At 43.2% G+C, this 27,050-nt stretch overlaps 1 protein-coding gene, 1 long non-coding RNA gene and 1 pseudogene across 4 annotated transcripts; 1 reads left to right on the top strand and 2 right to left on the bottom strand.

Annotated features, from left to right (window-relative positions):
* Positions 1-25,377, bottom strand: LOC127931334 (uncharacterized). Of its 3 annotated transcripts, none has more exons than XM_052523425.1 (11): positions 25,238-25,377; positions 3,583-3,638; positions 3,416-3,496; positions 3,201-3,324; positions 2,414-2,556; positions 2,004-2,102; positions 1,736-1,897; positions 1,485-1,584; positions 1,138-1,358; positions 342-497; positions 1-161 (listed from the first exon to the last, which is right to left on the bottom strand). In XM_052523425.1, exons 5-11 carry the CDS (start codon positions 2,417-2,419, stop codon positions 150-152), a joined length of 756 nt encoding a protein of 251 aa, XP_052379385.1. In that variant the 5' UTR covers positions 2,420-2,556; positions 3,201-3,324; positions 3,416-3,496; positions 3,583-3,638; positions 25,238-25,377; the 3' UTR covers positions 1-149. The 3 variants fall into 3 exon arrangements, with proteins under 3 accessions (XP_052379385.1, XP_052379384.1, XP_052379386.1); XM_052523424.1 differs by lacking the exon at positions 25,238-25,377 and adding an exon at positions 3,736-3,898; XM_052523426.1 differs by lacking the exons at positions 3,201-3,324; positions 3,416-3,496; positions 3,583-3,638; positions 25,238-25,377 and adding an exon at positions 24,700-24,824.
* On the top strand, positions 4,042-6,775 carry LOC118387178 (uncharacterized). Its single transcript, XR_008140752.1, has 3 exons — positions 4,042-4,176; positions 5,624-5,672; positions 6,520-6,775. It is a non-coding gene; the product is annotated as an uncharacterized LOC118387178 (long non-coding RNA).
* LOC127931333 (zona pellucida sperm-binding protein 4-like) lies at positions 15,268-23,981 on the bottom strand (annotated as a pseudogene).
* Positions 25,378-27,050: the final 1,673 nt, after the last annotated feature.

Genomic DNA, 27,050 nt, shown 5'->3' with positions numbered 1-27,050 from the left:
CGGGGATCTCTGCTCCTGAACATTGAAGCCTCTGGCGTTGCACTCTGCAACAGTTAGCACCATGGTGGGAAAGGTGATGTTCAGCAGCTCCACATCAAGGTTGAAAGTCCCCAACTCAAGCACAAACACTGCCTGCTCAGGAACTGTGTCTAAGGGCGTGTCTGTTCATTGGCAAACAAAGGAAAACATTTTGAAATGCAGTACAGTTGAAAATTGACATTTGTTATTGGATAAGTACGGGTATTGCCTCCCCGTTTCAGTACATTTTCTGTTTTTGTGCCGAATGAACAACCCAGGCATCCCAAATTACCATAGGCACTATTTAACTAAACCAGACTCACAGTTGCGAACTTGTGGAGGCCTGGCCATCGGAGGTGTTGTGATAGGAAGAGGACTTTGTAGCTGGTGTCCTCGTGTGCAACCTCCTCGATCCACAGCAACTCAAGCATGGGCTCAATGGTGTAAGTGACAAAGTACTGGTCATCCTGAATATGGCTCTGTAAGGGAGACGAGTGATGCAGTCAGGCTGTAATACACAATTGGAGTGCAAAAACAGGTCAATGTTCCTTCTGCAGAATGTTAAATACAATTATTCTACCGCTTGTCTGTGTGGTTTTTCCTTCAGCCACTAGTAAAATATCCAGAGGAAAGTATTGTTTACCAGACTTGAGAGCTGGTAGGTATATGGTTGTCAACTTGCATTTCCGGCAGTGTGTATTTTCAAAGCAACTGACACGCAAAGTAAACACTTGCACAATATGTAAACAGCACCCGAGTGTTGCTTGCATTCAGTTGGCAGTCCCTAAAGTCAGGTAAACAATACTTTAGTGTGGATATTTGGTCTCAAATTTCAAGCGGCTAAAGGACAAACAGCAAAGACAAGCGGTAGAGTATGTTTAAATGTAATTTGATGCAACATTCACACAATTTTGCAAGCCAATGTGTCAGGCTGTATACACACCCACCCAGACAATTGCTCAATAAACATTTTACACAAGACAACATTTCTAGGAGTTTACCCATGAGAGAGAGGGCAAAGGGTTACTGCAAAGCACTGACAACTGCTGCAGTAAGGGCTCTACAAATAAGATTTGATTTAGAAATTAAACAGGAACATTTTACTCATCCAAAGCTGACCTTGAAATAGCCGCCAACCGCCCCCACCGGAATTTCAACAATAATATGAGCCTCTGTGACTAAAACAGAGTAGTTTCTGGCAGCCATTTCCTCAGTGTTCAGCCTCTTAGCGTCAATTCCCATGTACACCTCCAACATGGTGAAGGCATCAGAGGAGAAGAGTGGGTCTATGTGCTTGGGCATGTACCAGGTGATCACTTCTGGAGTAAAGGCCACTGCCTCTGCAGTGAAACAAGAAGCCAACGGCATATCATAACAGAACATTTTGCAACTGAACACAAATTAAAGACTTGTCTGGAGCCAATTAAGAACTGGGTTTTAGGATCTTAAATTATTTCACACTCAACCTGGTGTTGGACAAACAGCCGTGGCATCTACTCGAGTAACCAGCCGCTTCTGCTCAAAGAAGGTTGAGGTTGAGAGCACCCGCATCGGAACCCCAGCTACCTGTTCAGGGGGCAACCACACCAGAGCAGTGTTCAGTAGGGCACACCGTATTAACAATATGTTGCAGAGTTCAGGTAGGGCCACCATTTCCAAATGTTTGCTCTACTGAACACGACTCAGTTCATGGAGGAAGTGGAGAAAGTCAGCTTACATTCTGGAGGTATGTCTCCTCTGCATTATGAGGGCTTCTTAACACCAGCCGTGTGGGAGTGTTGGCTATTGCATAGCCCTTTCTTTGGACCTCATCCACATTCATGACCTTCTTGCTAGGACTAAAGACGACTGCTGTGATGTTGTATCCTGAAGCAACAGCCTGTCTCAGGAAATGGAAACATGAATTCAACAAATTGTCAAACGCACATTTTTTAGCACCATCCTGTCATTTTGTAATGAAATTTAAGAAACTGAAAAATGGCTACCTCAGCGCCTCTCCGGAAGTTGGCGCTCCTTGCTTTCGGGCCCCCAGTGGGCTGTTCGGGGATGGTTTGGATGTCTGGAAGAGTCCTTCTGACAGACACCTAGAGAAGAAAGGCCATTATTCCCTATGCATATTCTCCTCCCATACAATAGGAAATCAAGGGCCAGTTCTCAATCTGTCCACTCACCTCCTTAAATGCATTGAAAATAGGCAGAGATTCCTCACCTCTAAAGTTGTCCTATGTGCATTTTGAAGAGGCGAGTGGAATTGAGAGCGAGAGTCAAGACCTCTACATTGCGTCGCAGAAGAAATGAAACACTGACAGTTGTAGCTCTAGACAGATCATTTATACAGGCAGTACGACAAGCTCGACTGTAAACATGTCCATTGGGGCATGCTCTGCTCACTTGCCTCCATGTAGTTGCGGTCGCACAGAATCTCTCGGGAGGTCCAGGGGTGTAGCTACAGGTTTTGCCCACTCTATACACAGGGTCTTCAGTCATATGGTTTCCTGGCAGCCTGAACTGCATGACCAAGCTGAACATCTTATCATCCTAAAATGAAGGTGGAAGGGAAAAAAGCCTTTCATTATATAGCAAAAACAAATTCAGGTGACATTCATGCAAGTTATAGACTGTGGCAAAATTGGCTATATGAATGCAGCTGCCACTGTATTGAAGCCACACTACAGGAGAAGAGCTCGGTAGTTCACATCACTGCAGACTGTATCAGAAAGTTGGCTGGCCCTCTGAAAGCCCTCCATAATCTTCTGCTGTACCTTACGCCATCGTTAACTTAGAGGTAAGAGATACCAGACCCAGGGGTGGCTAACAATGGAGATCCTTTTGATAGCCACAGAGTTCAGTAAAACTGCTTCAATGTTTCTGGCACCGTACTTCTAATAACCTCCATGCTCTAAAATTGTATGAATTACCACCACTACAGCAACTCAGGCTTATTGAGGACCTTTTACTGAAGAACATGTTTGTTTTCAATGATTTCATTTTTCCATCTAGTGATGCAAATATTAACTTGTATCTTGGTGTATACAGGGCTCATCTGTCAAAGAACCTGGTCTCAGCATGACTCCATGTCAAAGGTTAAATAAAACGACATTGCTACATTATGGGTTGCAAATGCAGTGACACTGAAAGGCAAACTGTCCATTTGAAGTTCAAGCAAACACTACAGCGCTTACCATGTTTTGGGAAAAGCAGTTTTGTAGGGAAGCAAAAACATGGCATTCCCCATGGGGTCAAATTTAAAGCTGAATCCACACTGAGTAGCAAGGCCAGGCGTCAGGTTAATGATTTGTGTGTCATCTGGAAGGGATGGAGATGGTGTGAACACAATAGTTGACAAGCAATATCAAGCCATGAATTATGAAAGGAGAATCATATGAGGCAAACTCACTGAAGACAGCATCAACCTCTTCAAAAAGAGGAGCGACACTCAAACGAATAACACTACCAAGGCATTCAGCGTGGAGGTCATCTGGAATTGGAAAGCTTAGTTAAAAATCCCAGAATATATATTGTCAAACGCCTAGTGCTTGAATTTGCAGGGTGCAAAATGCATACTTATAGGGGTCTGTTGTGCTTGTATGCCCACAGATGCCATCAAGAGGCAAAACAACCTGGAAGGCATTTGACAAATTTTGATTGATTAAAAGGAGGACAAACACAACTCAAATGTTTGCATCGCATAACTCTTTTAGGCCTGCTACTACTTACCCTGAGCTAAGGAAAAGAACCATTGTAGAACAGAATTGTTGTGATAAAATACACAGCTACAGAACCTAATAGTTCACCCAAGGTTTGCAGCCTACAGCCCAGGGGTATGAAACGTTTACCCTATGACAAAGGCTTCCCACACTCAGTCACCTGAACCCCAAAGGGCTGCACATTTTCTTTTTATTCCCCTAAACCTACAAAGCTGATTCAAATAATCAATCAGCTTTGTTAATCTGAATCAGCTGTGAAGTGTTAGGACAAAAACCTAAATGTACACCAAGTTTGGGAAACGCTGCACTGCCCCTTCTGCCCTACGAGCCTGCTGGTTTTCTGTTCTAACTGATAATGAATTGCACCCACCTGGTGTCCCAGGTCTAGATCAGTCCCCGATTAAAGGAGAACAATGAAGAAATGCAGTGGACCTGGCTTTGAGACCCAGAGGTGAGTTTGAGGGCTATAGCTGTTCCTCACATGTCCCTGTTTGCCACTAACGACATAATTGAATGAGGGGTTATGTGTATAGCTGGGTGAACCGGTGTGAAATGGCTAGCGAGTTTGGGGTTGCGCGCTGATAACGTTTCAATCGGTGACGTCACTCGCTCTGAGACCTTGAAGTAGTTGTTCCCTTACTCTGCAAGGACCGCTGCTTTTGTGGAGCGATGGGTAACTGTTGTCTATGTGTGCAAAGGGTCCCTGGTTCAGGACAGAAGTAAAACTGTTACACGGGCACCCTTTCATTTGTCATCGTTCGCTAAGCCAAATGTTGTATTTTTCATTACGCAGACATAAGCATAGTTGACACCAATCGAGGTGCGGATGTTTATTTTCTACACTAGTTTATTTCCTCCAGTTTCGTCCTTCGAACAGATTGTAGTGGTAATATAAAACGGGATAGATTTTTAATGGAATCCTAAGCATCACTCCAGTCAACGATCTCTGCGAATTTTCGATTCCATTAATTTGCTGGGCTCGCGCTAGTGTTCCGGCCAGCACAAATTTGCGAAAGCACAACGACTATACCGTGTAGCTAAACTAAGAATGACGAGAATCAGCAAGTCTATAGTTAATCTACTGGCAAGTTTGATGTACAACTACTAACATACCGGTACTTAGTGCTGTGTAATGATATGCTATGTGGTTCGTAAGGACAGCGTAGCTAACAAATTGTCAGGCAACATAACGTGTAAGGCAACTTATTTGAAAAGTCATTACTTTATTACATTAAGGAGCAAGCTACCGCAAGGACGCGCTCTATCGACACTGCGGCTTCAGCAGCGCGCTGGACTTAATGCAAGAACTTTGAGGGTTCGAAACTTGCTCCCTGCTTGTTTCATTTGAAGTCATGCACAATTATCAGTTAAACATTTGGTTTATATTGCCCATTCATTGTCAGAGACACAGTAGTACATTGGGACCCAAAAGCATAATCAGTGCTCTAACTCCCTCTTGGGCTTTAGGGCAAATCTGGTCTGTGTGAGGATGGGGATTTTTCACACCTAGCTCAGCTATTTGACTATCCTTTAGTAAAGGTTAAAGTCTATTGTTCAGCTATTAGCCCCCTCCCCAACTTGCAAAAAATTGATGACTTTTAGTTGAGAGCAAAACCTTTTTCATTTTCAATCGTCCCCCCAAAACTCTGAAAACAACTTATTTTTCGACAAAAATAATTATTTTGAAAGCAAAAACGAGGCTTCAAAGTAACAAACATGTTTTGCAATCAAATATTTTGTAATGGAGCGCAAGACGTTATGTATTTAATTCCCCCAAATATTTTGAGAACAAAAATAGTTTTCCAATTTAATTTAAGCTGTCAAGCACCCTCCATTTTGGCCATTTGTTGAGTGTCAGTTTGGCTACAACCAATACAGCCTTTCTTTCCGACACAAAGGAAGTCATAGCGGACACCTACAAAGGGCTGTGTGATGATGGCATCTCAGGTAAGCAGCACTGGGTGTTCTTCCGTCCAACATTTACATAGCTAGTAGTTAGCTGCTACGATTCAGTGTCAGTTCATAACATTCTACTATATTACATACAGTTGAAGTCAGAAGTTTACATACACCTTAGCCAAATACATTTAAACTCAGTTTTTCACAATGACTGACATTTAATCCTAGTAAAAATTCCCTGTCTTAGGTCAGTTAGGATCAACATTTTATTTTAAGAATGTGAAATGTCAGAATAATAGTAGAGAGAATTATATATTTCAGCTTTTATTTCTTTCAAGTGTACATACACTCAATTCATATTTGGTTGCCATTAAATTGTTTAACTTGGGTTAAATGTTTCAGGTAGCCTTCCACAAGCTTCCCACAATAAGTTGGGTGAATTTTGGCCTATTCCTCCCGACAGAGCTGATATAACTGAGTCAGGTTTGTAGGCCTCTTTGCTCATATACACTTTTTCAGTTCTGCCCACAAATTTTCTATAGGATTGAGGTCAGGGCTTTGTGATGGCCACTCCAATACCCTGACTTTGTTGTCTTAAGCCATTAAATGTATTTGGCTAAGATGTATGTCAACTGTGTCTATTGTAGATCCTAGGATACAACAATGAATAATGTGGAACAAATAAATACCATACAACTTACAATAATGAAAACCTCATGGAACAGCTGTGAAAACCAACCTGCCAATATTTAATATTTTAATAGATTAACTTTGATAGTTTTTGTTACAGTTATTATTTTATTTTCACAGATTTGTTGTACAATCACATGGCAATCATAGACTAAAATTCTGAATTATGGTGTGTGGAATTATACCTGTCACTTGTTCTCAACAGGCAGCCAGCCTCCGAAGGGGGACTTGAAGAGACTGCAAATTCCAGGCACTGCTGCTCTCTTTGTTCTGTGTTTGTAGTGCTAGTGTTTTTAGTTAATCTGTGGTTTGTAATGGAGGACATCAGGTGGATCCACGTCTGGGTTTTGGGCGGAACACTTAACTCCTGGAGAACAAGAGCAGAGTTATAGGGAAAAGGGTAGGAGAGAGAGACGTAAACAAGCAAACACACAGGAGAACATTTGATAGATTAGTGCGGTGTTACAAAAGAAATGAACAGTGGGCAATCTCAGTCCGTGCCTGAAACCCACATCAGGTGAGGTCTCAGTGATCTGAAAAAATAGCAATTGACAAACAACAACACTAAGTCAATCACAAATTTGAAAGACTACAGTATATGCAATAATTTGTATGTACAATTGCATCGTTTACCTCAGTCAACAGCTGTGGCTAATTTCCGTACTCAGCCTGGATACTGATGTTGTTTGCAAAGATAATTTACCTTCAGGTTGTTCTCCCACCCTTCCTGGTATCAAAAGACTTGCCTATGGTAGTCTGGTTGGTGAATTCACCAAACATGGAGGAGGGGGTAGGAAAGCGATATCTATTAACAATGTAAGACATTGAAATATGTGTGATTATGTACCATGGAAAAACAAATTGTAAAAAATAAATAAAACAAACCATTGGTGAAAATAACCCACAACATACATACCCCAACCAGAAGCCATAGATTACAGGCAACATTCACACTGAGCTAAAGGGTAGAGCTGCCGCTTTCAAGTAGCGTGACTCTAACCCGGAAGCTTATAAGAAATCCTGCTTTGCCCACCAACAAACCATCAAACAAGCAAAGGGCCAATAAAAGACTAAGAATGAATCGTACCACACCGGCTCCGATGCTCGTTGGATGTGGCAGGGCTTGCAAACCATTAAAGACTACAAAGGGAAGCACAGCCGAGAGCTGCCCAGTGACACAAGCCTACCAGACGAGCTGAAAAACTTCTATGCTCGCTTCGAGGCAAGTAACACTGAAACATGCATGAGAGCATCAGCTGTACAATGTGAGTAACATCTTTAAACATGTCAACATTCACCAGGCCGCAAAGCCAGACTGATTACCAGGATGTGAACTCTGAGCATGCGAACTGGCAAATGTCTTCACTGACATTTTCAATGTAATGCACAAAACATGTTTCAAGCAGGCAGACCATCATAGTCCCTGTGCCCAATAACACTAAAGTAACCTGCCTAAATGACTACCGACCCATAGCACTCATGTCTGTAGTCATGAAGTGCTTTGAAAGGCTGGTCAAGGCTCACATCAACACCATTAACCCAGAAACCCTAGACCCCCTCCAATTTGCATACCGCACCAACAGATCCACAGATGATGCAATCTATATTGCACTCCACACTGCCTTTTCCACCTGGACAAAAGGAACACCATAGTGAAAAATGTGAAAAATGCTGTTCATCGACTACAGCTCAGTGTTCAACACCATAGTGCCCTCAAGGCTCATCACTAAGCTAAGGACCCTGGGACTAAACACCTCCCTCTGCAACTGGATACTAGACTTCCGCCACGATGATCCTCAACACAGGGGCCCCTTAGGAGTGTGTGCTCAGTCCCCTCCTGTACTTCCTGTTCACTCATGACTGCATAGCCAGGTACAATTCCAACACCATCATTAAGTTTTCTGATGACACAACAGTGGTAGGCCTGATCACTGACAATGATGAGACAGCCTATAGGGAGGAGGTCAGAGACCTGACCGTGTGGAGCAAGGACAACAACCTCTTCCTCAATGTGACCAAGACAAACGAGATGATTGTGGACTACATGAAAAGGAGGACTGAGCACTCCCCCATTCTCATCGACGGGGCTATAATGGAGCAGGTTGAGAGTTTCAAGTTCCTTGGCATCCACATCACCGACAAACTAACATGGTCCAAGCACACCGCAACAGTTGTGAAGAGGGCACGACAAGACCTATTTCCCCTCAGGATACTGAAAAGATTTGGCATGGGTCCTCAAATCCTCAAAAGGTTTTACAGCATCCTGACGTGTTGCATCACTGCCTGTTATAGCAACTGCTCCGTGTCCGACAAGGCACTAAAGAGTGTACTGCGTACGGCCCAGTACATAACCGGGCCAAGCTTCCTGCCATCCAGGACCTCTATACCAGGCGGTGTCAGAGGAAGGCCCCAAACAATTGTCAAAGACTCCAGCCACCGTAGTCATAGACGGTTTTCTCTGCTACCACATGGCACCGGAGCGCCAAGTCTTGGTCCAAGAGGCTTCTAAACAGCTTCTACCCCCAAGCCATAATACTCCTGAACAGCTAATTAAATGGCTACCCTGACTTTTTGCACCCCCCCCCCCAAGCTGCTACTACGTTCTGTTATCTATGCTTAGATACTTTAATAACCCTACCTCCATGTACATAATTACGTCAACTACCTCGACACCAGTTCCGCCGCACATGGACTCTGAACCTGAAATTAAAGGAGGCTGAGCCAGGAGGGATCGGGAGACACTGTAGCCCGTTCGACGACACCCCCAGGCAGGGCCAACCAGGCAGGATATAACTCCGCTCACTTTGCCAAAGTACAGCCCCCACACCGCTAGAGGGATATCTTCAAACCACCAACTTAATACCCTGAGACAAGGCCGAACATAGCCCATGAACATCTCCCCACCGCACGAACCCGAGGTGGGGCGCCAACCTGGACAAGAAGATCACGTCAGTGAATCAACCCACTCAAGTGATGCACCCTTCCTCGGGATGGCATTGAAGAGCACCAGGAAGCCAGTGTCATGACGTTGCCCTCTTTGAGTACAGAGAGCACCATCCCCCGCTCTCTGCTTCTACAACCAGACTGCTGTGGTCAGAGGATGTAAATTCCTGAGAAGACCTCATGGACACACAGTTATAGAGTCGTTTTTCATGGAGACAAATGAAATCCTTCCACCTCACAAAACTTGAAGTACGAACAAATTTCATGTTCCAGAGAAAGTGTAAAAGATCGGTGAAGAATCCAGCTACAAACTGGTCCGTTTGGCACGGTGTGCCCACATTACCATAACGCTGTTTATATAATAGCCTCAGATATGAGGTTTACATCTAAATTGTTGTATAATATGAATTAGTGAGTATGATACTGTTTGTATAATTGTGTAATATGATTGTGGACTGGTTAATGTAGAAAAATACAATTCCCTTTTGATTTGAACTCGGAGGACCACCCCTGAGCCCAGTTAGGGTCAGACAGCCCTCTTCTGCCATTCAGAATAAAACCCAACTTTGAGAAATTATCACCAGACCAAGCTTACCTCAATAATGAGATGGCTATAAAGGTTGTAGAATCTTTTAACCATACCATGTGGTTAAACTCTTAGACTATCGATACCGACAGAATAAGAACAAGTCTTTGATACTAATTACTAGTCTGCAACTAGGAATTCGGTATCATTGAACGCGAAGAATGACAACCGACAAAACATCCATTCTATAACGAATGTCACTTTGAACTATCCCCTCTAACCGAGACAGAGTGGGAGGGAGAGAGACGGACAATTCTACAAAAGAAGGACTTTTCACCAGCGATCAAGACAACACACTAAGCGTAAATATATTGATTGCAATTGTTCCCGAATGAGTGAGCGTTCATGTGTAGTGACTTCATGGTAAAAAAAAAACACTTCCCTTTTGTCAAACAAGCCGCCATGCCGGGTCAGCCCACTAGGGCACATTCTATCATTTCATGTAACCATATTTACTGTTTGTTTATGCATCTCTGTGAATTACTTAGTTAGTAATAAATCAATTTAAGACAATTGATGTATGGATGACTCATAGTGAAGACTGGGTTCATGCAGATAACCAACAATTTACGACGTTTGGAATGAGACGAACGTGAGGTAAAATAAATAAATAATTAATCAGAAGACTATTGATCAGATATGAAAATATCTGAAAGGTTATATTGGGAAATTATAACTTTGTAATCTGAATACTTTCCTTGGTGCCCCAACCTAGTTAATTACAGTTACATGATTGTTCAGTTTAATCAAGTAACTAATTACAGAGAATATTTGATAAAAACGAAGTCTTAAGTTTAATGATAGTAAAAGACACAACACCAGTGACTCAGCACCCATAATAGGGGTAGAGGCAGATAATCCCAGTGGAGAGAGGGGAACCGGCCAGGCAGACAGCAAGGGTGGTTCGTCGCTCCAGTGCCTTTCCATTCACCTTCACACACCTGGGCCAGACTAGACTCAATCATAGGACCCACTGAAGAGATGAGTCTTCAATAAAGACAGAGTCTGCGTCTCTCACATGGATAGGCAGACCATTCCATAAAAATGTTCCTCTATAGGAGAAAGCCCTGCCTCCAGCTGTTTGCTTAGAAATTCTAGGGACAATAAGGAGGCCTGCATCTTGTGACCGTAGTGTACATGTAGGTATGTACGGCAGGACCAAATCGCAAAGATAGGTAGGAGCAAGCCCATGTAATGCTTTGTTGCAGTAAACCATTGAAATCAGCCCTAGCACTGGAGTAATATGATCATATTTTTTGGTTCTAGTCAAGATTGTTAAGCACTAACTGAAGTTTATTTAGTGCTTTATCCAGGTAGCTGGAAAGTAGAGCATTGTAGTAGTCTAATCAAGAAGTAACAAAATCATGAATAGAAAATTTGGCATTTTTGCAATGCAACGTAGATGGAAAAAAGCTGTCCTTGAAACAGTTTGCCCTAATTTGCTTTCTAATGATCATAATCACTGCGTCAAACAAGTTCATGAATTTATCCCTACTGAAGTGAAAGCCATCCTCTCTTGGTGAATGCTGCTTTTCATTTAGCTTGCGACAGTATCAAAAATAAATGTAGGATTGTTCTTATTCTCTTCAATTAAGTTGGAAAATAGGATGATCGAGCAGCAGTGAGGGCCTTTCAATACTTTATAGCACGGCTTTTGATGATCATTGGTCTGGGTCTGAGCAGATAATTTGTTGCGATTGCAAATGGAATAAAATGGTGGTCCGATAGCCCAGGATAATGAGGAAAAACATTAAGCTCCACAATATTTATTAAATGGGACAAAACTAGGTCCAGAGTATGACTGTGGCATTGAGTAGGTCCGGAGACATGTTGGACAACTTGATTCGACGATGGCTACACTCTGTGCTAGTGGCAGACTCCACAAAGCTGCCTGGCCTGCACCCTCTCATTGTAGAGCTAGAGGAGTAAGAGCCCTGTCTATGTTCATAGGTAAGATGAGCGCACCCTCCAGCTAGGATGAAGTCCGTCACTTCTCAGCAGGCCAGGCTCGGTCCTGTTATCTACAAATTATATATTTTGGGAAGGGCAGAACACAGTTTTCAACCAGAGATTGAGTAGTGAGACTGCTGTAGAGTTCATCACTCCCCTAACTGGCTGATAATTAACTGAGTGATAGAATGTTGATAAACAAATGGTTATTTCACTTGCCCAGCTGTCCAACTCCTTGACAATTCCCCATCAGAAGAAGCGTATGTTGATTTTGACATTCATGCGCTTCACTGGGAAATATCCAGCATGCACTGGGAAATATCCAGCATGCATCTGTCAGTACAGGCCTCTTTCTCCTGTTTAGTAAAATATCACTCTCCTGTGTGGCTGGCCATCCTGTCCCCGCAGGTATATATGATTGCCAAACAAGTTGGAAGAGAAGAGTTGTTGAAATACTCAAGTCTAAGTATATTTGAGTCTTTTGTCAAAATCAAAAATTGTTCTGAAAGCAACTTTTTCCAACAGAAAAGGAAGTCAAAGCAGACACCAACAAAGATGGCATCTCAGGTAAGCAGCACTGGGCTGTATTGACGTATCCTAAAAAATGACATGTGCTGCTTTAGATTGAAGGGTCATATCTCAGTTAGTTCTCTTACTTTGAGAGCGAGCTGACCAAGGGGGTCGAACATGTAGATATTGCCAGATGTTCACTGTGCGAGGACCAGGCCGTGGAAGCTTTATTGCTGGCACAAAGTGTCCATAACCAGAGGTAATTAAACTGTTCTGTGTTCTTTTTCCTCCGTGGAATCGGTCTGGTGTGCATGAGTTAACAAAAACCTTAAGACGTCAGCTGCACACATTTCCACTGGACTGTTGCTGCCAAGACCTGGGTTAGCCTTGCAATAACAAAGTGGTGAGAAACACAGCCCTCTATATATAAATGTTTCAGGTACAGTATGTTGTGACGGCCCTGAATTTTTCTGAACCGTCTCAGTGCAGCTCCTTCCAATAGGGCGCTTTCCCTTTAATTCCCAATTAAATAGCCAGCATCAGCTGCACGAAAGTGGGGTTGTGATGGAGACGTGCATGAGGATGTGTTCAACCCTCAGTTCCGAAGCTTCTCTATTCCGTTTGTTTTGTAGCCTAAGAGAGTTTACCCAGGATCGGATCCACTCTTCGCGTCCCTGGACTACACCTCTCCGTTCTTCGTGGCCTTTCTCCGCGGGAGATCTATTGGCGGATTGGATTGTCTGACTGACCACCACCTTTTTGTATACGGTATTTCATTTGTTTGGATGTGATGTATACTGTGATTTGTGTAGTTAGTGGTAGTTGAGGACTTAATTAAGAGTTGATCCGCTTTAAGGTTCTGTGGTAAAGTAATTGTTATATTGATTGTATGTTTAATACTGGGTTTACGCTACACGGAATGAACGGACAAACATCGCGTGACAAAAGTCACTTGAGTTCACTGAACTCCTTTACCGGGCAGGACTCTTTTTAGGCCCGAGGTACAGGACATTTCTGGAGGAACCAGAACTCATTGTGATATTATTATATATATGTGTGTGTGTAATCATTGTTGTTGCTAATACAACCCACGCAACAGAATATAGTTGTTTTTGAAGTTCTTTTCAATGTTTTAAGGGTTTATGAAAAGTTTATTTCCCTCCTGACTTTTACATACGTCCTTTGTATTGGTGTAGACTTGACGGACCAGATGGGACTCATTCCCACCCAAACTAAAAGGAGAAACCAATGTTTTCTCTGGTAGGCACAACCTACCTGGCGCCCCTATAAATAATAACCTCAAGTCAAAACCGTTACAATGTGACGCAAACACCTATTGGCATTCTTCGATTTTTGTCCTCATGGGTCTGTTTTTCAGCTTAAGGTACTCTGTAGTCACTTGTGTGTCAGCGGTTTTGTTGAACCCCTCCCGCATCTGAACTGGCTGACAAAGGGCACGGCCTGATGTCACTTGGTTGAGTCAACAGGAAGTATTATTAAAGAGATGCTTTACATTGAAATCCCAGAGTTAATGATCCAAGATGACTGACCGTGTTAGAATAAAATGGCTTAATCATGCTCTCGTCTGCAGGTATATTTTGATGTGAGAGGAATCTAGTCCCGACAGCGCAATTGTGATGAACTGAGACACTAGGGTAGAACTCATTCATGAATCATATCCCCCCCCCCCCACCTCATCTAATGCACACCATGTGTGCATTTAAGTACAGATGCCTTCCTTTTAACTAGGAATGTCAGGTAAGAATGACTGCCTAGGAACTGCCTTGTTCAGGGGCAGAAGGACAGATGTTTACCTTTTCTGCTCAGAGATTCAATCTTGCAACCTTCTGGTTACTAGTCCAACGCTCTCACCACCTGCCCGCCCAAGATTGAAATATAAGTTCAATCAAAATGCACTTTTCAATAAAGCGTTCCACATTGTCCACTGGTTGAAATACTATCCTGTGTCCTCAGATATGCATAGGATTTGTTTTTCCTGTGTGTAATCATTGATATCCCAGGAGCAGTAAACACTGTTGTGTATAATTGTAATACATTCAATGTACAGGCTACAAAATGGGAATGTGTGGTAACTAAAATACTTGAGTATAAAGGTATATTCTACTCTAGGCTTCATTAATGAGGTTCATAGATTGGTATGAATATTAGTTCAGAACTTTACGTTTTAGAGTCCATACCCAGATCAGCTACATAGTTAATCTGACACAATAAGCATGTTACTTCAGCTGCATTACAAGGCAAGCTTACAATTGTGCAGTCAATGCTTTAGCCATGTAGATTCTTTACATCCATTTCACAAGACAACAGCCTGGTTTGTTGGTTCTCAGGAGTACCGAAAAGACAAATTAAATTCACTAGCTAGTCAGGTAACTTGCTAAATAGCAATTTTCGTAATTTAACTTTGACAAAAAAATATAGCTGCACAAACGTTTGTACCTTCCGTAGTTCGGTCTTGGAGATTGAAGAATGCATGGGTGTCCGAGCTGTGTGCTAGTAGTTTAACAGAACAGTACATTCAGCTTGTCAACACTTCTTACAAAAACAAGTAGTGATGAAGTCAAGCTCTTCCCATTTGAGCCATGAGATTGACATGTATATAATTACAGAAGAAATGTCCATATTTGGATGGAAACCAAGCTAGATAGGTATCAAGGAAAGTTGTAATTTCAGTTGAAAATTACCAACACTGCATCCAACCACAGCCCTGTTGGCCTCACTTTGGCAAAACACCATCTGCTATAACATTGAGTCAGTTCATCCTACTGGACATTGGAAAGCTTGTTTTGACACCCATTGTTTCTCTTACACAGGAAATTGGTGGATGGTTCAGAGTTCCATGCTTACAAAAGGGTTGATTGATACACGTCAGATGACAAGCCTACTACATGCGCCTTGGTGTTAAACGCAAATCAGATACAATTAAGGTAGCTCCAACGGTTAGGATTGTTTTATATAGAACACTTTATTTGACATGTAAGAACAAGACATTACACCCAAAGAATGTATCCAGAAGAAACATATAAATGACGCTCCTCAGAGAGGTCTTTGACATGTCGTTGACCTGTTGAGAGAGAGAGAACCTATTAGTTCAGTTATGGTCTGCCAGGGTTTGAAAAGCATAAAACAAGACATACCTCTTCTCGGGTTGTCCTGATTCACACATTGTCCACTACAGGGGCCGCTAGAGGGACTACTGGCGTCACAGATGACCACATCACAATGGACAAAGACCTAGGTGTCAGATTTTTTTTATAAAAAAAGGGATGATTGCCACTCACACAATTAACAAATAAAGATTGTTGGGTGAACTTTGTTACCTGGCCACTCGGCTCAACCGCATCCTCGGCGAAGGAAAACATATAGACCTCAAAGCGTTTGACGTGAGGGGGAAGTGGATCCTTGCATCAGCTACCACCGGGTGGAAGACCACACGGTATGGATCCTCGGGTTCTCACAGCTGCCAGTGTAGAGAGAGGGACTAAGTTAGGAACAAGAAAACACTGCAAACACCAACCCCTTGTGTACAAAGTATTGTGGTGGTATGACCGTCCTGTGAGGAGCAGATTAATTAACAGCAGAAGTGGGTTCTTTCTCCCCTCCAGTATGAACTAAAGGCATGTCTTTGTTAACAGGCTTTTCCCACCAAAATCACTACATCTTTAAAAACATATTTCATATACAGAGAGAAGACCCAACCACCTACCTTTCCACGGCGCCATCCCACATATATACATCAATGCTTTTCCTCCAAGCTGGGGCCGGTCCGTGTGTTCAAAAATGTATCAACGATAAGTGTCCCTTATGGAATGGGGGGGGGGGACATCTTGTAACAAGCCATCATATTGTGTCAGTCCGATAGGGACCTGTGTGTTTAGCTAGCTAGTAATTCAATTTGTATAGTACTGAATCTTAAGGTTGGGGTTTTTGCAGCTGCAAGGAGGATACGATATCATGGATAATAAGTTGACTTTATCAATGGAATAGATTTCTACCGTCGAGTTTAAGTCGGGAGACTAACTTTTTAAAACCGCTTCCTCTGCACCCAAATCTTAACATGATTCATTTAGAGTCTGCTAACAATTAAACAGTCCTCAGATAATTCAAGGTCACGACAATGGTTTGTTGGTTTTAATTTCTAATCTTTTGGCCATTTCATTTAGCATTTCTCACCAACATTACTTTTGGTCTACTGCAATGGCTTTTATAGCATGTTAAATGACAAATGTCAAACATGTATATTCAATTACATTGACATGAGGTGATTTGTTAGCACCCGAATGAATGTTTTGACCAATAAAGTTGCTTCACTACACTGCTAATTTTCTATATGCAGTATCAACTTAACTTTAAGTTTGCCTCATTCACTAAAGTAGCCCATTTCACTGTTGCAGACCATTTCTATTTGAGAATTTAATGAGCCGGACAAACTTTACGTCACGAGAAAGCCCAAGCACTTCCCCAGATCAAGTATACAGGACTTGCACATTTATTGCCTTACAAATAACTGTGGACATGTGTGCATTCCTATCAAAGTGCATCCTTTTCTGCATAACGAGTTGTCGTTTCTACTGTAGCGTACCGTAAGTATAATGTACTTAACGTTTTATTCATACAAGTTCTGATTTTTGCCTAGATTGTAATGGACACGCGTGTAAAACACTTTTGAAGGTGGTACTGAATATGAGCTAATGCCATACAATGCAGTCGGGTTAGACGCTTACGTGATGTCAGACTCCACCATAAATCAGTAATCTCAACTGGAGTACACTCATTGTCTTGAATGCACTGAAGTCGTTAGTTGATTTGAACACGGCATCAGAGTGTAAACTATGGTACGTCAGGGTTGCCAGATCAGACCCCCCCTTTTAGAAGAACTGTTGATAAATTCCCCATCTTAGTAATATTTCCTGCACCATCATCCCCACAATACCGTCCAAGGACTTAACCCCCCAAAATGGAATGAGCTATATCTTGCAACTGTTTAGCTTTTGTCCTACGGTCAGGAAAATAACCTCACACTCAATCAACACAAACTAAGGGAGATGATTGTGGACTTCCAGGAAACAGCAGAGGGAACACCCCCTATCCAGGGTAGCTAGTTTTAAGTTCCTCGGTCACAGACAAACTGTTGGTCCATTGGCTTTTTGATTAGTTAACTGTAAACTACTTGTAATGTGTGCACCGTAACAAGTACAAAGATTTGTCACATACTTAAGTGGCCAAACTAAATTAAGATCTCAGGCAACGGGCACAGTGAACGGCATTCTGGGATTAGGGAGTTCTTGCTTGACAAACATGGCTGCCATATTTTCTAAACTAGATTTACATGGCTCCCTTGTACCGCATCACTGGTGAGCACATTGTAATACAAGTCTCGCTGTTAGTTTTGAGTTTGTCAGCACAACCTGTTATTTAGACTAGATAACGTTAACATTTATATCATTTACATATTTTACAAGCAAAGGTGTAATAAAGTTGTGAAGACATGTATTTCTCATAGCCACGGTAACCAAAGTAAATGGCCTGCCAAGCATGATAGGTTGCCAATTACTCAGGAACCACACCTGTGGAATGACACTTGTTTAGGCCCAAAAACAACAAGTTACCCATTAATGATGAGATTCCACCGGGGTCGGGAGTCACGGGCCTCGTTGAGGGTGGCCCAGCAGTGGTCAAGCACCAGCGCTACCCTGGGGTCAGAGGACCTGGTCAGCTCCACCTCAAAGTGCAGAGGCTGTCTCAGGTACCTCACCACTGGATAGTCCTCCTCCTGGAGGAACGTGTTATACGAGGCGTCTGGAACACAGAACAAGACAACCGGGGGTCGTGTTCAGTGGGCACCATCTGAACTTGTCCATTAATAGCTCGTTTATCATATCCTGTTGTGCCCCGATGAACACAACCCATTTATTGCCAACACCAACAGAGACTTCTGACAAATTCCCAAATCAGCTACTCACCGTTACTCCATAGCCACATCTATAGATCTCAGCATGCAAGATGAATGCATCATAAGGCTTACATTTTTGGGAATGGTTTTGTAAAGAGACCTTCCAAGATTCTTTTAGAGGCTAGGGGTCAAGTTAACCTCTTCAATCTATGGGGGCGCTATGTCATTATTGGATAAAAAAAAGTGCCCGGTTTAAGTGCAATATTTGGTCACAAAAAGATGCTTGACTATGCATATAATTGGCAGCTTTGGAAAGAAAACTGATGTTTTCAAAACTGCAAAGATATTATCTGTGAGTGCCCCAGAACTGATGCTACAGGCGAAACCAAGATGAAACTTCACAGGAAATGAGCTGAATTTTGTTGTTTTACTGTGTTTTACTATCGTTTCCTTATATGGCTGTGAATGTTCCGTGAACGAGCTTATGCTCTCTGCCGTTCGTCCAAGATGTCTGCAGCATTGTGACGTATTTGTAGGCATATCATTGGAAGATTGGCCATAAGACACTACATGTGCCAGGTGTCCTTTGTCTAAATTGGTGCGCAATTCTCAGTGACACTCATTTTACCATGCGATACAGAGGGAGAAGCACACTTCCAGGAACGATACATCATTTAAGAGATATGTAGAAAAAAACACCTTTAGGATTGATTCTAAACAACGTTTGCCATGTTTCAGTCGATATTCTGGAGTTATTTTGGAAAAAGTTTGGCGTTTTTATAACTGAATTTGTTTTTTTGGTAGCCAAACATGACGCAGAAAACGGACCGATTTCTCCTGCACAAATAATCTTTCAGGAAAACTGAACATTTGCTATCTAACTGAGAGTCTCCTCATTGAAAACATCAGAAGTGCTTCAAAGGTAAATGATTTATTGAATATTTTTGCTGGTTTTTGTGAAAATGTTGCCTGGTGATGCTAACGCTAAATGCTAATGCTAAATGCTAATTTTGCTATGGTCAGGAAGCATATTTTTGAAAATCTGAGATGAGTGTTGTTAACAAAAGGCTAAGCATGAGCTAGCATTTTGATTTCATTTGCGGTTTTCATGAATAGTTAACGTTGCGTTATGGTAATGGCCGTGAGGCTGTAGTCATGATCGCGGATCCGGGTTGGCTCGACGCAAGAAGTTAAAATTCAGAATTTGTGCACGCTTACCCTGAGAGAGTCTCATTCTGACCATTAGTCGACCCGTCCCAGTCTCGGCAAAAGGCTCGTCGTCACGCGGCCTGGTCAAGTAGGCCAATGTGCGAGTGATGTTCACCACATAGTAGCAGGAAACCTTTAACCTAAAAAGAGGGATGTAGGCAACTTCAATAGGGGAAACTTCAACCAGTGGAGTGGACAAAGTAGAGGCACATTTTCCCTGTCTACAAAGTATTGATCTATTGGTGAAGAAGAAAATACCACCCTATAAAAGCTAACAGCTACAATTGTGATGCGTAACGCACTTACAGGTATTCCTCCTCTGAAGACATCGTGGCATTCAGCTTCACCTCCAGGTCATCTGGCAAGGAGATTTCATTCTCATACAGCATGACATTGTTGATAAACTATGTAGTAGAGGGGAATTGCTTATTACAGCCTGCAGAAGCAAACAGCCCATAATGACACAGTACCCATCACCTCAGGGTAATAGTCATTTTACCTTCCTGGTGGTGCCACAGGAGTTGACGGTGAAGTGGAAGTAGGCATAGCGATCGTTGCTGTAGGTGGGACCACAGGTGGGGTCGCTCAGGGTCAGCTGACCGGGGTTCAGACCGGGAACAGAATCCACCTTCACCGCCAGCGCAGTCATTGTTCCGTTAGAGAAGCACTCTTGGAGGTGGGGGAGCAAAAGACAGGTAGCCATCAGACCTGAGTTATGCATTTGTGACACTTAATTGAGCACAGTAGAATCAATGGAATAGCACCAAAAGTGCAAACCATTCCCATCTGGCACTACTATTAGACAGTATTTGCATGGAACCCAGGTTTGGTAACCATGTCAAATGACTATTTATCAGAAGTAATTGTTTGAGAACCAACCAGTCAGCGTTTTGAGGAAGCTGCAAGCCAGGGAAAAGTATTTGATGGTCATGTTGTTGTAAGGATTCAACAGAGTAACATCCAGTCTGCTCCTGACAGAGGACGAGTGAACAGACTGGGAACCGATGGGAGAGTTCATTAGTCCAATATTGTATACAGGGTAAGGAAAGCGAGGCTAGCTGCAGCAATTTAGGTTAACATGTTTTGGGAGAGCGTCGTACCTCAAACACTGCGTCCGGCGAAGAGAAGGGCAAAGTGATGGTGAAGTCTCCGTCGCCCTCTGTTAAATACTGTTGAGCAAACTCATGGTTAAGCAGCCGCTTGCCAACCAAGACCACGAAAAAGGGCTCTTGGTTCCTGTAGTCCACAGTGATGTGGAACTTCTCCTGATCACAGTTGCCAGTGACCGAGGGTGGCACTACAAGGACAAACGGTTGTGTTCATTAAGCACAAAAAACAGGACGGTACTACTTGAACTTGTCCAAGAAGAAACCCTTGTTTTCAGTTGCAAAATGTTTTGCTACGGTGACACCGAATAAACACGATCCTGGCAAATCAGGAACAGGACAACTGGGTGAAAAATACTCTAAAGCTTAACATTTTCTTTGTAGAGAGACCGCATAGGAAAAACCTACAGTATGGCTAGTTGGGCTTTCACTGCCAATTTCCTGTCAGGGCAATCATTAACGAGAGGAAACCATTCAACAGTAGTTTGGCGTAGTCCAGAGACCTACCGATGTCCAGCAGTACAGCGTCCACAACGGCAGAGTGAGAGAAAGGAGCGTACTCTGGAAAGATAACCAGGCCGTAGATCAGCTGAAGAGTGAAGGTTGTGACACCTTGTTCTGCCCTTCTCTGTAGTAAAGTTAAAAGTATTGGTCAATTGATAGCATTATTGTTGTAACAGAACCTTATTCAACAACAAGTGACAACTAAGTACATATGGGGACTATTAAAACAAACTATATATACTTAAAGTAGTGTTGCCCTCATTCCTCTAAATCAAGCACTATTGATTGGCAAGTGAACGCATACAACTGCCAAAATAATGGAAACATTTGAGTAAATGAGGGATACAAAGTACATTTATATTTTGTTGGTGGCCCACTTATTAGGGCATGTACAAACCACTGCGTGTGGCTTTGCATTTAACAGAAACACACCTTAAAGACCACCGGGTCTGAGAAGGGCACCTCCATCCTGAAGGTCTTCAAGGTGTTGTCCGGGGATCTCTTCTCCTGAACATTGAAGCCTCTGGCGTTGCACTCTGCAACAGTTAGCACCATGGTGGGAAAGGTGATGTTCAGCAGCTCCACATCAAGGTTGAAAGTCCCCAACTCAAGCACAAACACTGCCTGCTCAGGAACTGTGTCTAAGGGCGTGTCTGTTCATTGGCAAACAAAGGAAAACATTTTGAAATGCAGTACAGTTGAAAATTGACATTTGTTATTGGATAAGTACGGGTATTGCCTCCCCGTTTCAGTACATTTTCTGTTTTGTGCCGAATGAACAACCCAGGCATCCCAAATTACCATAGGCACTATTTAACTAAACCAGACTCACAGTTGCGAACTTGTGGAGGCCTGGCCATCGGAGGTGTTGTGATAGGGAAGAGGACTTTGTAGCTGGTGTCCTCGTGTGCAACCTCCTCGATCCACAGCAACTCAAGCATGGGCTCAATGGTGTAAGTGACAAAGTACTGGTCATCCTGAATATGGCTCTGTAAGGGAGACGAGTGATGCAGTCAGGCTGTAATACACAATTGGAGTGCAAAAACAGGTCAATGTTCCTTCTGCAGAATGTTAAATACAATTATTCTACCGCTTGTCTGTGTGGTTTTTCCTTCAGCCACTAGTAAAATATCCAGAGGAAAGTATTGTTTACCAGACTTTAGAGAGCTGGTAGGTATATGGTTGTCAACTTGCATTTCCGGCAGTGTGTATTTTCAAAGCAACTGACACGCAAAGTAAACACTTGCACAATATGTAAACAGCACCCGAGTGTTGCTTGCATTCAGTTGGCAGTCCCTAAAGTCAGGTAAACAATACTTTAGTGTGGATATTTGGTCTCAAATTTCAAGCGGCTAAAGGACAAACAGCAAAGACAAGCGGTAGAGTATGTTTAAATGTAATTTGATGCAACATTCACACAATTTTGCAAGCCAATGTGTCAGGCTGTATACACACCCACCCAGACAATTGCTCAATAAACATTTTACACAAGACAACGTTTCTAGGAGTTTACCCATGAGAGGGCAAAGGGTTACTGCAAAGCACTGACAACTGCTGCAGTAAGGGCTCTACAAATAAGATTTGATTTAGAAATTAAACAGGAACATTTTACTCATCCAAAGCTGACCTTGAAATAGCCGCCAACCGCCCCCACCGGAATTTCAACAATAATATGAGCCTCTGTGACTAAAACAGAGTAGTTTCTGGCAGCCATTTCCTCAGTGTTCAGCCTCTTAGCGTCAATTCCCATGTACACCTCCAACATGGTGAAGGCATCAGAGGAGAAGAGTGGGTCTATGTGCTTGGGCATGTACCAGGTGATCACTTCTGGAGTAAAGGCCACTGCCTCTGCAGTGAAACAAGAAGCCAACGGCATATCATAACAGAACATTTTGCAACTGAACACAAATTAAAGACTTGTCTGGAGCCAATTAAGAACTGGGTTTTAGGATCTTAAATTATTTCACACTCAACCTGGTGTTGGACAAACAGCCGTGGCATCTACTCGAGTAACCAGCCGCTTCTGCTCAAAGAAGGTTGAGGTTGAGAGCACCCGCATCGGAACCCCAGCTACCTGTTCAGGGGGCAACCACACCAGAGCAGTGTTCAGTAGGGCACACCGTATTAACAATATGTTGCAGAGTTCAGGTAGGGCCACCATTTCCAAATGTTTGCTCTACTGAACACGACTCAGTTCATGGAGGAAGTGGAGAAAGTCAGCTTACATTCTGGAGGTATGTCTCCTCTGCATTATGAGGGCTTCTTAACACCAGCCGTGTGGGAGTGTTGGCTATTGCATAGCCCTTTCTTTGGACCTCATCCACATTCATGACCTTCTTGCTAGGACTAAAGACGACTGCTGTGATGTTGTATCCTGAAGCAACAGCCTGTCTCAGGAAATGGAAACATGAATTCAACAAATTGTCAAACGCACATTTTTTAGCACCATCCTGTCATTTTGTAATGAAATTTAAGAAACTGAAAAATGGCTACCTCAGCGCCTCTCCGGAAGTTGGCGCTCCTTGCTTTCGGGCCCCCAGTGGGCTGTTTGGATGTCTGGAAGAGTCCTTCTGACAGACACCTAGAGAAGAAAGGCCATTATTCCCTATGCATATTCTCCCTCCCATACAATAGGAAATCAAGGGCCAGTTCTCAATCTGTCCACTCACCTCCTTAAATGCATTGAAAATAGGCAGAGATTCCTCACCTCTAAAGTTGTCCTATGTGCATTTTGAAGAGGCGAGTGGAATTGAGAGCGAGAGTCAAGACCTCTACATTGCGTCGCAGAAGAAATGAAACACTGGACAGTTGTAGCTCTAGACAGATCATTTATACAGGCAGTACGACAAGCTCGACTGTAAACATGTCCATTGGGGCATGCTCTGCTCACTTGCCTCCATGTAGTTGCGGTCGCACAGAATCTCTCGGGAGGTCCAGGGGGTGTAGCTACAGGTTTTGCCCACTCTATACACAGGGTCTTCAGTCATATGGTTTCCTGGCAGCCTGAACTGCATGACCAAGCTGAACATCTTATCATCCTAAAATGAAGGTGGAAGGGAAAAAAGCCTTTCATTATATAGCAAAAAACAAATTCAGGTGACATTCATGCAAGTTATAGACTGTGGCAAAATTGGCTATATGAATGCAGCTGCCACTGTATTGAAGCCACACTACAGGAGAAGAGCTCGGTAGTTCACATCACTGCAGACTGTATCAGAAAGTTGGCTGGCCCTCTGAAAGCCCTCCATAAACTTCTGCCGTACCTTACGCCATCGTTAACTTAGGAGGTAAGAGATACCAGACCCGGGGGTGGCTAACAATGGAGATCCTTTTGATAGCCAGAGTTCAGTAAAACTGCTTCAATGTTTCTGGCACCGTACTTCTAATAACCTCCATGCTCTAAAATTGTATGAATTACCACCACTACAGCAACTCAGGCTTATTGAGGACCTTTTTACTGAAGAACATGTTTGTTTTCAATGATTTCATTTTTCCATCTAGTGATGCAAATATTAACTTGTATCTTGGTGTATACAGGGCTCATCTGTCAAAGAACCTGGTCTCAGCATGTCTCAGCATGACATTGCTACATTATGGGTTGCAAACGCAGTGACACTGAAAGGCAAACTGTCCATTTGAAGTTCAAGCAAACACTACAGCGCTTACCATGTTTTGGGAAAAGCAGTTTTGTAGGGAAGCAAAAAACATGGCATTCCCCATGGGGTCAAATTTAAAGCTGAATCCACACTGAGTAGCAAGGCCAGGTGTCAGGTTTATGATTTGTGTGTCATCTGGAAGGGATGGAGATGGTGTGAACACAATAGTTGACAAGCAATATCAAGCCATGAATTATGAAAGGAGAGAAAGAGAATCATATGAGGCAAACTCACTGAAGACAGCATCAACCTCTTCAAAAAGAGGAGCGACACTCAAACGAATAACACTACCAAGGCATTCAGCGTGGAGGTCATCTGGAATTGGAAAGCTTAGTTAAAAATCCCAAAATATATATTGTCAAACGCCTAGTGCTTGAATTTGCAGGGTGCAAAATGCATACTTATAGGTTGTGCTTGTATGCCCACAGCTGCCATCAAGAGGCAAAACAACCTGGAAGGCATTTGACAAATTTTGATTGATTAAAAGGAGGACAAACAACTCAAATGTTTGCATCGCATAAAACTCTTTTAGGCCTGCTACTACTTACCCTGAGCTAAGGAAAAGAACCATTGTAGAACAGAATTGTTGTGATAAAATACACAGTTACAGAACCTAATAGTTGACCCAAGGTTTGCAGCCTACAGCCCAGGGGTATGAAACAGTTACCCTATGACAAAGGCTTCCCACACTCAGTCACCTGAACCCCAAAAGGCTGCACATTTTCTTTTTATTCCCCTAACCCTACAAAGCTGATTCAAATAATCAATCAGCTTTGTTAATCTGAATCAGCTGTGAAGTGTTAGGACAAAAACCTAAATGTACACCAAGTTTGGGAAACGCTGCACTGCCCCTTCTGCCCTACGAGCCTGCTGGTTTTCTGTTCTAATTGATAATGAATTGCACCCACCTGGTGTCCCAGGTCTAGATCAGTCCCCGATTAAAGGAGAACAATGAAGAAATGCAGTGGAACTGGCTTCGAGACCCAGAGGTGAGTTTGAGGGCTATAGCTGTTCCTGCTCCTCACATGTCCCTGTTTGCCACTAACTACTAATTGAATGAGGGGTTATGTGTATAGCTGGGTGAACCGGTGTGAAATGGCTTGCGAGTTTGGGGGTTGCGCGCTGATAACGTTTCAATCGGTGACGTCACTCGCTCTGAGACCTTGAAGTAGTTGTTCCCCTTACTCTGCAAGGGCCGCGGCTTTTGTGGAGCGATGGGTAACTGTTGTCTATGTGTGCAAAGGGTCCCTGGTTCAGGACAGAAGTAAAACTGTTACACGGGCACCCTTTCATTTGTCATCGTTCGCTAAGCCAAATGTTGTATTTTTCATTACGCAGACATAAGCATAGTTGACACCAATCGAGGTGCGGATGTTTACTTTCTACACTAGTTTATTTCCTCCAGTTTCGTCCTTCGAACAGATTGTAGTGGTAATATAAAACGGGATATATTTTTAATGGAATCCTAAGCATCACTCCAGTCTCTGCGAATGTTTGATTCCATTCGATTCCGCTCGCGCTAGTGTTCCGGCGTAGTCAACGTTCTTATTAAGCCGTTTTTCAGCCTTGGGTGAATTTTGACTCCTTCTATTGTCCAGCCCGTAGCTAGCCAGCACAAATTTGCGAAAGCACAACGACTATACCTTGTAGCTAAACTAAGAATGACGAGAATCAGCAAGTCTATAGTTAATCTACTGGCAAGTTTGATGTACAACTACTAACATACCGGTACTTAGTGCTGTGTAATGATATGCTATGTGGTTCGTAAGGACAGCGTAGCTAACAAATTGTCAGGCAACATAACGTGTAAGGCAACTTATTTGAAAAGTCATTACTTTATTACATTAAGGAGCAAGCTACCGCAAGGACGCGCTCTATCGACACTGCGGCTTCAGCATGCTTTTGATGCACAGTCGACAGCGCTGCCTTCTGATGACCAGGTGGCGAATCGCATCTCTGCATGTCTGGCAGACATATCAGTGTGGATGACGGATCACCACCTCAAGCTGAACCTCGGCAAGACGGAGCTGCTCTTCCTCCCGGGGAAGGACTGCCCGTTCCATGATCTCGCCATCACGGTTGACAACTCCATTGTGTCCTCCTCCCAGAGCGCTAAGAACCTTGGCGTGATCCTGGACAACACCCTGTCGTTCTCAACTAACATCAAGGCGGTGGCCCGTTCCTGTAGGTTCATGCTCTACAACATCCGCAGAGTACGACCCTGCCTCACACAGGAAGCGGCGCAGGTCCTAATCCAGGCACTTGTCATCTCCCGTCTGGATTACTGCAACTCGCTGTTGGCCGGGCTCCCTGCCTGTGCCATTAAACCCCTACAACTCATCCAGAACGCCGCAGCCCGTC

Source organism: Oncorhynchus keta, chromosome 8, assembly GCF_023373465.1.
Source record: "Oncorhynchus keta strain PuntledgeMale-10-30-2019 chromosome 8, Oket_V2, whole genome shotgun sequence".
Lineage (NCBI taxonomy): Eukaryota > Metazoa > Chordata > Actinopteri > Salmoniformes > Salmonidae > Oncorhynchus > Oncorhynchus keta.
Note: the sequence above shows the minus strand (reverse complement) of the source record. Positions and strands in the feature narration are given on the sequence as shown.